The sequence below is a fragment of the Suricata suricatta genome, chromosome 16 (assembly GCF_006229205.1).
Source record: "Suricata suricatta isolate VVHF042 chromosome 16, meerkat_22Aug2017_6uvM2_HiC, whole genome shotgun sequence".
In the NCBI taxonomy this organism is placed as follows: domain Eukaryota; kingdom Metazoa; phylum Chordata; class Mammalia; order Carnivora; family Herpestidae; genus Suricata; species Suricata suricatta.
In genome coordinates this window covers 636,854-647,915 of record NC_043715.1, presented here as the reverse complement: position 1 = coordinate 647,915, position 11,062 = coordinate 636,854, and the positions used below count along the sequence as shown (strand labels likewise).

General features: G+C 63.6%; 1 protein-coding gene across 11 annotated transcripts in view; it reads right to left on the bottom strand.

Moving 5' to 3' along the window:
- ANKRD11 (ankyrin repeat domain 11) overlaps positions 1–11,062 on the bottom strand; it is a 161,319-nt gene that overhangs the window by 1,316 nt on the left and 148,941 nt on the right. For 7 of the 11 annotated variants that reach the window (XM_029926072.1, XM_029926076.1, XM_029926074.1 and 4 more), the window contains 6 exons: positions 9,929–10,076; positions 3,250–9,641; positions 2,027–2,125; positions 1,802–1,945; positions 277–369; positions 54–128 (listed from right to left, as the gene is read on the bottom strand). In XM_029926072.1, the coding sequence (XP_029781932.1) occupies positions 54–128; positions 277–369; positions 1,802–1,945; positions 2,027–2,125; positions 3,250–9,641; positions 9,929–10,076 (6,951 nt within the window). The remainder of the gene's footprint in view (positions 1–53; positions 129–276; positions 370–1,801; positions 1,946–2,026; positions 2,126–3,249; positions 9,642–9,928; positions 10,077–11,062) is intronic. The other 4 variants (XM_029926083.1, XM_029926077.1, XM_029926080.1 and 1 more) reach the window with 2 other exon arrangements.

Here is an 11,062-nt window from a genome sequence, read left to right as displayed (position 1 = left end):
CTGCTGCACTGGTCAGCACGTCCTGAGCAGTGGCGAAGGGTGTGTGCTGTGACCTTTGAGGAGGGCTCAAGGTGGGGTCCCACAGAGGTCTGACCGCCAGCTGGTGACAGGAGCTGCTCCCCGCACACCTGGACAGGAGGGAAGACACTCTAAGGAGGCAACATGGGGGCGGGGAGACCTCAGCTCCCTGAAGGGTCGGACGCTGTCACTTGCACACGGGGCCCGGCAGCAGCTGGCCCGCCCCTCCCCCGCCGCCCGGGGGCACGAGGTCCCCACCTTCATGCGGTCGTACTTGTCGTCCACGTCCTGCAGCCAGGAGATGAACTGGCGCGCGTTGAAGCGGTCGCGCACGGACTTGTTCTCATCGCCCTGAGGGGGAGAGACGTGGACGCTGGAGGGGGAGGAGGGGCCCTGGGCTGCACCCCCCCCACCCCAGCGGGGGGCTCTGCGGGCGTGTCCCCAGGCAGCCGCTGGGTACACAGGGACGCTCTCAGTCCCTGCCCCCCCCCCCCCCGGGAGGCCACGCGCACAGTGAAGCTGGCAGGGGCATCGACTTTAATATCTTCTGTTCGTAATTTTCTTTCAAAAGGGCTGAGAGGGTGGGGGCGCCACCTCGACGTCCCTGCCCGCTGTGCACGGCCCCGCGCCCGGACGGGCCCGCGGGCTGGCAAAGCCTCAGGACGGCGGAGGGCGCGGGCTGGCGGTCTCACCGGCCGAGATCTGGGCCCTCACGCGTCGGGGTCTCTCTGGCGAGGCCCCTGGGAGGGCAGAGGCTGCAGCTGGAACCTCTGCCCTGCCCGTGCCCCGAAGCAGCCCGGACATTCCTCCAGGTCTGGGGCTGCTTTTAGAGGAAGAGTCCCTGCAGTGACCATTCAGTCCCCAGCCCTGTCCTTTGACACTTTGTGGACTATCATTTTGCTCTAGACAAAGTCTGTTAGTCGTAATATGATAAATTGGGAAGGTTTAAACATTTTTTTTTTGACATTTATCCATTATTGATAGAGTGTGGGGCGCAGGGGCGGCACAGAGAGGGAGACACAGAATCCGAAGCAGGCTCCAGGCTGTTAGCACAGAGCCTGACGTGGGGCTCGAACCCACTAACTATGAGATCATGACCTGAGCCAAAGTCAGACGCCCAACTGACTGAGCCTCCCAGGTGCCCTAAATTGAGGAAGTTAAAAAAAAATTTAATTTTATGTAGGCTCCACACCCAACGCAGGGCTCAAACTCATGACCTCAGGCACCCCTAGTGGGGAAAGTTTTTGAGATCTCTTCTTCAAGACTGTAAGTGAATGCAAAATCCTTCATGCATAAATAAGAGTTTTTAAAAATCACGAACCACCTGTCTGCACGCGGCCAAGCTGAGGATGCTGCCTGGAGGAGCCCCAGGGGCCCACGCTGGCCAGGGGACAGGAAGACCCTTTGGACAGGCCCAAAACGGTACATTTGGGGTTGGGTTGTTTTTAAAAAGTCTTGGTGACAGCTGGGGAAGAGAACAGATCAGGGAGTAAAGCCATGGCAGTGACCCCAGGCCTGAGTGCGTGAGGGGCGGTCGGCAGAGGTGCAGGGGCACCGCAGCCCTGGGCGCGGCCAGGGGGTCCGCAGGCTCCGGCCCTGCCCCCCCGGGCCGCCGCGAGACCGCTTCTCGGCGGGGCCCCGCGGGAAAGTCGCCCAGATAGGGCTCATCTTAGACTTGTGTCAGAGGAAAACGTAAATAACTCTCAGTGCCCGTGAGGAGCCTGGGCCCCGGCGCGGAGGTCCCGCTGTCCCGGCCCCTCCCGGGAAGCGGGCGGCCCCGCACCTGGCTTTCCAGAGGCATGTTGTAGACCTCGGAGTCGAGCAGCATGGTGCAGGCGCTGAACGGCACGGCCTGGTTGGCGATGGTCCTCGCTGCCCGGCAGTGGACCCGCAGGATCTCCTGCTCGCAGGACACGATGAGCTTCTCCTGGGGGAGAGAGGCTGGATGATGCAGGCCTCGCGCCCCCGCCGCGCCCCGCCCGCCGCCCCCGCCCGCCGCCCCTCTTACCCGCTCGATGCTGTGCTGCAGGCGCAGCTTCCCCCTCACGGCCTCCTGCTGCTTGAAGAGCTCCTTCAGGGGCTCCGCCAGGGAGGGCGGGGGTGCGATCTGCAAGCACGTGGGGGGGGGGGGGTGAGGCCGTGAACCTGCACCAGGAACACTGACCCCACCCGCTTGAAGGACTCAGCCCTGAGACGTGCCCCCGGGCCGGGCCACAAGTCCAGGAATGCCTGGCGTCGGCCACGACCTGGGTGCCTCGTGGTGTGGCAGACGGAAACTGCTGTTTTACAGAAAGGAAGGTGGGAGCCCCAGTGGAAAGTCAGTTACACAGACCACAGCAACCCCTCCTGTTCTATTTTCTGAACTTTCCATGAAAATCATGGTGTTCTGTTTCGAAAATCAAAATTTAAACAAAAGGGCAACCAGACAGCCTGCTGGGTGGGCGCTCTGCCTGGCGAAGCGCCAGCTCAGAGGCCACCTTCCAGAACACACCATCCAGTGTGACCCTCCTGTAAGAGGGGGTAGGTCTGCGCTGAGACGGGCTTCATGGGCTGCAGGCCTAGGCGGTCCCCAGGAAGGTCAGGACTGGCTGGTTCATCCTGGCCGGTGGTCTCCGGACAGCTGTGACTGAGGCCTGTCGTGGGCCTAACGGCACAAAAACGAAGTCTGGGCTCTCCTCCAAGGGGGTGGGACAGTCCAAGGAAACACAGAGTCACCCGCATGCGGGGCATGCCGGGGGCCGGGCCGGTGGCTGTGCTGTAGGCGGGCTCCTCCTGGGTGGGGGGGGGTGGGGGGGGGAGCCCCCCAGGGGAAGAGTGTGCAGGGGGAGGAGCAGGGGGAGCAGGGACTCAGACAGTGGGGTCTGCGCAGACAGGGGGCCCCTGGGCCCTCGACGCCCACAGGCGGGCTGGGGGCCTAAGGACAGGCCTGCTGGGTGGGAAACACCAGGGCTGATCAGGGCTCCGCGGTGACGACAACGGAGGCCTGGCCTTGGGTTGGCAACCTGGGGCCGCTGGGAACACGGAGCGTGACACGGGGGCGTTAAAGGGGCCGAGAGGAGACCCTCCCTGACGGGACCAGGTCGCAGCTGGGTGACAGCGGACAGGGCGTGTGGTGACCCATCGGGCCCCGGACCAGGAGCAGACACGTGACACACCACGAACGACAGAGCCAGGCCAGCAGGTCTCCTGCCTCTGGGGCCCCCCACGCTGGGGGCCGGCCCCCCGACTCACCACGGGTATGTGCAGCTTGCTGAGCGGCTTGCCGTCCAGGAGGTAGGAGCCCGTGTAGGTGACGTACTCTGCGTAGCACTGGGGCGCCTGCGGGCTGATGTAGCAGAGGATCTTCCGCTTCTCCTCGATCTTCTTCCTGATCTGCAGGTACTCGAAGTAGGGGTTGGACCTGTCGCTGTGGTACGGCTCGATGTCGTCCAGCTTGATGGCGTCCACGATGGCGGCCAGCGTCTGCTGGATCACCTCCCGCGTCTGCTGCGTAGACGTGTTCATCTGCTGCGGCAGCGGCTGGCCGGAGCGCTGGAAGCGGCGCTTGCGCGGGTGCTGGGCCTGCGGGTCGTCCTCCTCGCAGCAGCGGCCCTTGGCGCGGGGCGCGGGCTCCTTCTCGGCGGGCGGCGAGCTCTGCTTGCTCTGGTTGGCCAGCATCTGGGCCCGGTTCCTCGTCATGCGCTGGGGGACCTCCTCCGCCTTGGGCACCTTGGGGGCTTCGGCTGTGGGTCTGGGCTCTGGGTCTGTAGCCTCGGGCTGGACGCCGCCCACAGGTCCCTCGAGACCGGCCCCGTCCGCCACGTGCGCCTGCGCCGAGCCCTCCGCAGGGGCGTCAGGCATGCCGTGGGGCACCGCTGGGGGGTCCGGGCCCTCGGCCTCCTCGTCTGCGCTCGCTGCGGGATGCCGCTCCGGGGGCGCCGGCACGGGCCCCAGGCTGCAGTCCGAGTCCTCGGGGGGTACACTACCCTCTGACGTGCCCCCGGCTCCAGCCGTGCTTTCCACCATCACGTCCGGCGCGGGCTCCTCTACTGGCTTGGGCTCCGGCTCGGCGGGGGTCCGGGGAGCCGCCTGGCCGGGGGGCAGCAAGGGCTGCTCCTCAGCAGCTGCTGCGGGGACCTCCCCGGCGCCCGGGACCGCAGGGGGCCCCGTGGGGGTGTTCTCTGGGGGACCAAGGGGAGCCTCCTCTGCGGGTTCTGTTTCAGCATCAGAAACGTCCTTAGCTTGAAGAGGGAGCTCCGGCAGAGAGAAGGGCCCCAGGTCTAAGTCGTCCTCGGGGCTGGGGAAGCTGTCCGGCCAGGGCACCGGCTCCACCTGGCCGAGGGCCGGCAGGTCATTCCCGTTTTCCAGGAAGTTAGTTTGCACGGGTGCCAGAGCCTCCACCTGAGTCACGGCACCCAAACACGCAGGCTCTGGGGCCGCGTCGGGGGGCACGTCGGGCAGCGGTTTACAGTTGGTGAAAAAGGGCTCCAGCCTGGAAGGAGGGGGAAAGGGGGCTGGTTCTTCTGGGGTGGGGACAGTGGCCGGGACCACTTCAGCCACATCGCCTTTGGCACCCTCGAGTCCAGGCTCAGTGGCCGACAGAGGGTATGAGTCAGGGGAGCCTGGGTAAGGGGGCTCTGTGGTGCCAAAGGGCCCTGGGGCAGCAGGGTGGAGGGCCTCAGTGGGGCAGAAATGCTGCGGGGACCCCGGGAGGTGCTGTGGGGACTTAAGCAGGAGGCCCGGCCCCCCCGGCCAACTGACAGGGTTCTCGGGGGCGCCCCCGATCAGGCCGCAGGCCAGGCCCTGCTCCGAGGCGGCCGGGTGTGCCCACTCAACGGGCTCCTCGGTGATGACCGTGCTGAAGGGGCCCTCGTCCAGCGGCTCCAGGTAGCTGGGCTCCGGGGGGATGATGGCGGCAGTGGCCTGCTGGTCCTCCGTGGCATCCAGGGGAATGCCCAAGTCAGGCGGGAGGGCTCCCTCCATGGACGGGGCCAATAGCTCATCTCTGTGCGAAGGGGGGGACTTTGCTTGTAAACCGGAGAAGGCACCCTCTGGGGAGGGGCTGATGTTGACCACAGCCGCAGGCGGGCAGTGCAGAGCGTCTGCTTTGGGGGAGGGGATGCCGTAGTCCGGGGAGTAGTACCCCGGGGACATGCAGGCGAACTTTTCGGCGGGACCTGGGGGCACAGGGGCCTTGTCGTCCAGGCGCTGCCCTGGCGAGTCATAACTGGACGCGGTGGGGACGCTCTGCTGTCGGAAGAGCTTGTCCCCAGTGCTGAATTCTTCCTCGGGGGTCCTCCTGATATCGACGGACACCGAACGGTAAAGGCTTGTGCACAGCGGCCTCGTGGGCGTCTGGCTTGCGGTCTCCGGAATCCCACTCGCCGCCACAGAGAACCTGTCGAAAAAAGAGGGGGAGCAGGCGCTGGCGGACGTGCTGGAGGCGGGCTGGGGGTCAGTGCAGTCGAAAATGAGGTCGGAGTCGTCCGCGCTGCAGGACGGGGTCCGGGGCGTGTGCATGGCCTCCTCGTAGCTGGGGCCCGACACCACAGCCGCGGGCGCAGGGACCCCCGTGGGCCGGCCCTGCTCTGGCCGCGGAGAGGCGGGCAGCACCTCTTTCATGTGCGGCCCCGCCAGCCAGTCCCTGGCATCGGCGGCAGGCCCCGGGCGGGGCTTGCTCTCCGCGGCGGGCTCCTTGAGCCTCCTGTCCCTCGGGGCGGGGTCCGGCGCCGGCGGCCTCTTTGCGGGCGCGTCGGGGCCCTTCTTGCGTGCGTCCTCGGCGGGCTTCGGCCGCTCCTTGAGCTTCGGGTCCCCGGACCGGTGCCGCATCTTCTCCATCTGCTTCATCCTCTCCTTGTGCCGCTTGTGCCGCTCCTCCACCTCCAGGTCCTTCTGGGACAGCATGCGCTCGAAGCTGGTCATCATCAGGTCGCCGTCGCCCAGAAGCTTCTCTCGGGGCCGGGCGTCTCTCTTGCCCGGGTCTCTGGATGCCGGCAGCTTATCGTTTCCGTTGCTGACCTTCGTCGAGTCGCCCTTTTCCTTCTCTGGATTTTCCTTGACCTTCTCCTTCGGTTTGGTCTCTCCGAGTCTGAGGCCCTCGTCCCGGGACTTGTCTCTGAGCGCGTTTGGAGGGTTGTCCTTGTCCCTGGCTGCGGGCTTCTGCTCGTCCCTGTGGTGCCGCTCCCGGTGCTTCTCCCGCTCCTCCCGCCACCTCTCGCGGTGCCGCGCCCGCCGCCTCTTCTCCTTGAGGGCCCCGGCCGCCCCGGAGCCGCACGGCTTCAGCTCCTTCTCCACTTTCTTGGAAGGCTCCCTCTCGTAGTCGTTTTTATCTTTCTTCTCAGCGGCCAGCAGCTCAATGGTTTTATCTAACTCGTCTTCTGCGTCCACCTTTGCGCCGTAAGGGATCCCGTAGGCGTCGGCGTCCGAGAAGTCCCTGTCGTACGGGCCGGGGTCCTTCCTGCTGCCGGTGTCCTTGTAGTCGTCACTCTTGTCTCTCTTCTCACACTTGTCTTTCTTGACTCTCTCCCGATCGTGGCTTTTCTTGGACGAGGACGAAGAGTGTCTGTGCCTTTCCCTCTCCTTGACCTTCTCCTCCGGGGGCTCCGCGAAGGCCACCTCCAGGAGGGCGCTCAGGCCTGGCTCCTGCCCGCGGTCGGTGAAGCTGTCGGAGGACACCTCGCTGGCCTTGTCGTTGGAGTCCTCCCTGTACGCGTGCAGAGCCTCCTCCTCCAGCCTCTCCAGCAGGCTCCTCTCCGCCTCGGTGCTCCGGGACGCCTTCCGGTCCCGGCAGTGCTCCCGGTCTGGCCTCTCGCGGTGCCTGCTCCTGGCCTTGTCCTCGGCCGAGGGCTTCCGCTCTGTCTTCTCGGGGGGCTTCGGCCTGCTCTTCTTCTCCTGAGCGGGCTCGGCCGGCGCGCGGTCTCTCCTGTCCTTGTCCTTCTTGTCCTTGTGCTTCTCCAGCGTCTTCTCTTTCTTGTCTTTCGCCCCTTCTGCGGCTCCCTTCTCCTTCTTCTTTTCTCGGAGCTCTCGATCTTTCTGCCTCTCTGAGTGCTGCCGGTCAGCAGAGTGCTTCCGGTGCCGGTCGGCGTCCTGGGGGCCGTCCGCCCGCGGCGTGTCCCCGGCGTCCCCGAGTCGGAGCCCACAGGCCGTGAACTCGTCCTTCTCGTCCTCACTTTCGTCCGTGAAGATGTCGGCGATGTACCAGCTCTTCTCCTTCCCCTTCTTCTCGTCCTTCTTCTCCGGGAAGTCCTCGGGGAGGAGCCCGGGGAAGCCTTTGTCCCTCCTCTCCTTCCCCTGCTCGAGCGCCGCTTTCCGCTCCTTGTCTTTGTGCTTCTCCTTGGGGTCTTTCTTCTCCTTAAAGCACTTCTCAAGCTCCTTGTCCTTCTGACATTTCTCCAGGACAGACTTTTCGCTTTTATCTTTGTCACTGGACTTGTCTTTGTATTTCTCGAGTTTCCCCTTGTCCTTCCTGTCCTTGTCCCTCCCCGCATGGAGCCGCTCCCAGGGCTCTGGGCCCTTCCCGGAGTCACAGTCGGGCCTGTCCTTGAAGCCCGCCTCGCCGCTCAGCTCCTTCAGCTCCTCTCGGTGGGCCTCCTCGGGCTTGGGCCGGCCGTCCTTCCGCTCCTTGGCGGCCTCGAGGGGGTCCTTCCTGTCCCGCCCACCCTCGGCGGACTCCCTCCGCTTTTTGTCCTTGTCGGGGAGGCAGCCGGGGACGCCCTTGTGCTTGTCCGCCTGCTCCCTCCTCCTCTCCGAGCTCTTGTCCAGACAGTCCCTGTCCTTCTTCCTGAAGAAGGCGTCCCTGTCGCCGCGCCTGTCCCCATAGTCTCGCTTCTCGCGGCCCCGGCTCTCCCGCTTCTTCTCCTTGCTGTCTTCCTTCACGGTCTCCAGGATCAGTCTGGCCACGGGGTCACTTTTAACGTCCCTGTAGTCTGTCACTGGAGAATCCCAGCTGTCGTCTCCTTTGAAATCAAAGGATGAATCGGACAAGTCCGAGAACCACCGATCCTGCTGGTCGTCGGAAAGGCTGAATTTGGTGTCTTCATTCTCCAGAAACTGACTCTTGTTACAATATTCGTCGAAAGCGGAGGAGTCTTCCCTATAAACTTTTTCTTTTTTCAATTTTTCTTTTTCTTCCTTGAAAGCCTTCTCCTTCTGACTCCTGTCCTCCTTACAGTCATTCTTCTTCTCTAACTTGGCGGCCCGGTCTTTGGACTTTTTCTTTCTTTCCTCTTTGTAGAGCCTCAGTCTTTCCTCCTTGGGAGACTTTTCCTTCACCAGTTTCTCTTTTTCTGCTTTATTCACACGGTCTTTCTCTTCTCGGAAAGACCTGCTCACGTCTTTGAGTCTCTTCAGGGATCTTTCATCTTTGGAGACCTTGGCCACGTCCTCTTTGAAGAGCCACTCCCGGTCCTCCGACTTGACCTTGCCGAGCCGCTCCTCCTTCCTGAAGTGGTCCCTGTCGGGCTTCAAGGCCCTCCCCTTGCTCTCGCTGGAGACGTCGCTGTCCAGGAGGACGGCCTTCTCCGACCGCTGTTTGGAGTCCTCGTACTCGTAAGTGAAACTTTTCAGTTTGAGTTCCTGACCGACGGAGCACAGCCCTTTCTCCTTGTTTTTGTGTTTGTGTTTTGTTTTGTGTTTCTTGACGACCTTCCCCTCCTTGTCCAGCTTGGGGATGGCGCCGTCGACGCTGGCGTGGAAAGAGTTCTTCTTGTCCGACAGCACGCCCTGCGGGCCGCCCCGCTTCCTGTGCTCCTGCTTCTTCCTCACAGGCTTCAGCGACTCCGCGCTGGAGCCCTCGGAGGAGCAGTCAGACTCGCTCGTCAGCCTTGTCCTCGTGGAGTCTGACAGAGAGCTGACCTCCGACCAGGCGGGAGAAGAGAGGCTTTTCCAGTTGTCTGTCCGCCAGTGCTTGGCGTGCGGGTCCGCGTGGCCGGGGTTATGTTTCTGGGCAGCAGAGCTCCCGTGAGACGAGGTGGAGGAGGCGGACAGAGAGCCGAACAGGGACGGGTCCTTCAGCACCAGCGGGGACTCCTTGAGGCAGCCGGCGCTCCCCGCCGAGTCCCCGTCGTCCTCCGCGCTCTCCGAGGACTCGCTCTCCGACTCGGAGGAGCAGAACTTGTCAGTCCTTTTCCCAAACCGCACTTCTTTGCCTTTTGTCTCCTTCTTCCGCTTCTTTTTCACTTTCGTTTTCTCTTTCTGCTGCTTGGAATTGGAAGGGTCCCGTGTTTTGTTGCTGGGCAGGACCGTGTGCGCCGAGAGCCTCAGTTTCTCTCCTGTCCCCGCAGCGGCAGCAGCGCCCTCCTCGTCTGACGTGTCTGACAGGATGCGATGAGCCGCTTTCTTTGGTGCCATCGTGTTATTCTTAGTGTAACTTTTCACTTCCATTTTGGGTATAGAAATAAAACTATTTGATTTAGTTTCTTTTCTATAATCTTTTTTCAGTAAGTGTTTGTCGTCCACTGGAGGGACTCTGTCCTGCTCGTCATCCTCGTCAAACTCGTACTCATCCTTGACGGGGGTGACGGTCTTCTGGGGCTCTGGGTTCTTGGCCTTGTGCTTTAGGCCCTTCTCAAACTCAGAGTCTGTGTTATTGCCGTCAGCTGAGCTGGAGGGTGCGAACGACGGGGCGTCCTCCTCGGAGCTCTCTGCTGGGACAGGGGGGAGAGGTCAGAGGCAGAGTCGCAGAGGCCCACCGAGCCCGCGCGGGACGGTTCGGCGCTCTGCACACCGGGGCCTGGGCTGGCTCCTGGGGTGGGGGAGGGGCCGCTCCTCGCCCGATTTAGGTAAATCGGCGGCCAGCCCGGGGCAGGAGGAAGTGACAGAGGGGTCGGTGTGAGGGCGGGGCCGGCAGCCAAGGACGCCCTGGGGGTGGGGTCCTGGCAGTTCAGAAGCCTCCCCACCCCAGCCGGCACAGGGCCCCCGGCCAGCCACTGACCGGTTGAGCTCTCCTCGCTGGACGTGTAGGTGCCCTTGCCCAGCAGGAGGTTCACCATGGTCGGGGAGCTGGCCACCTTCAGCGGAGTCTCGCCCTTCCTGTTGCTCTGCTGAGGGTTCCCGCCGTAGCGCAGCAGCAGCTTCACCACCTGCAACACAGCAGCCAGTGCGTCGGGCCCCGCCTTCCCGGAGCCCTGCGCCCGCCCGAGAACGGTCTGCGGGCTCCTGCCAGCCACGGCAGGGGCCCGTGGCCGCGGAAGGGCGGGCCCCAGAGCTCAGGGTGGGGGGGAGGCGGGGCGACAGAACAGAGAGAACAAAGACCCGGCTGCTTGCAAGTAGGTTTATTTTGTGTTCTTGTTTATTTTAGAAAATAAGATCACCTCTCCCGTGCTCTGTTCGACACGGTAAGAAGGGTGGTCCTGGGAACGACAGACACACTCCAGGTGACCTGTCAGCAGCTCTGCTCCGCTGTCTACAGCCAGCAAGCGTGCTCGCCACCGCCCTGGCCCAGTGCACACGCTGCGGCACTGAAACAACCTTCACGCAGGAAAACCCCGTCGCGCACGTGTCCGTCCTGCTCAGGACGCCGCATTGCTTCCTTGGCCGTCCGGGACCCCACTTCCTGGGCACCGGTTTCCCTCGGCCGCTCTGGCAAATCACCAGCCCCTCCTTATCGCCAAGTCTGAGGCTGGTCTCACTGGCCCTACAGACGTGTGGCGCTGGTGCCTTCCTTCCTATGTGAGTGGGGTCTCTTGTGGTGGTGGGACTGGCCCCGTGTCCCTGCCAGCTGCTGGAAGTCACCACATTCCTGGCCCCCTTCTGCCAAGGCTGGCAGTGCAGGGCGGGCGGCCCTCACGTCCCCTCCCTCCAGGGGGAGGGTTTCTGCTCCCCGGACCCCCAAGGCCACTGGGCCCGTGAGGTAATCCAGGCCACCTCTGCATGATCCCTCGCTTTCTCTCCTGTCTGTGAAGTCCCCTTACCACCTGAGGTTACATATTCACAGTCCCAGGACCAGGACAGGGATCCCTCCAGGGGCTGCTTCCCCCTGCCCCATTTCCATGGTCTATTCCCTAAGATAGTTTTACAGTGACAAACCCAGAAGTCAGAGATTTCCAGGACAACCCCGCTCCTCCCC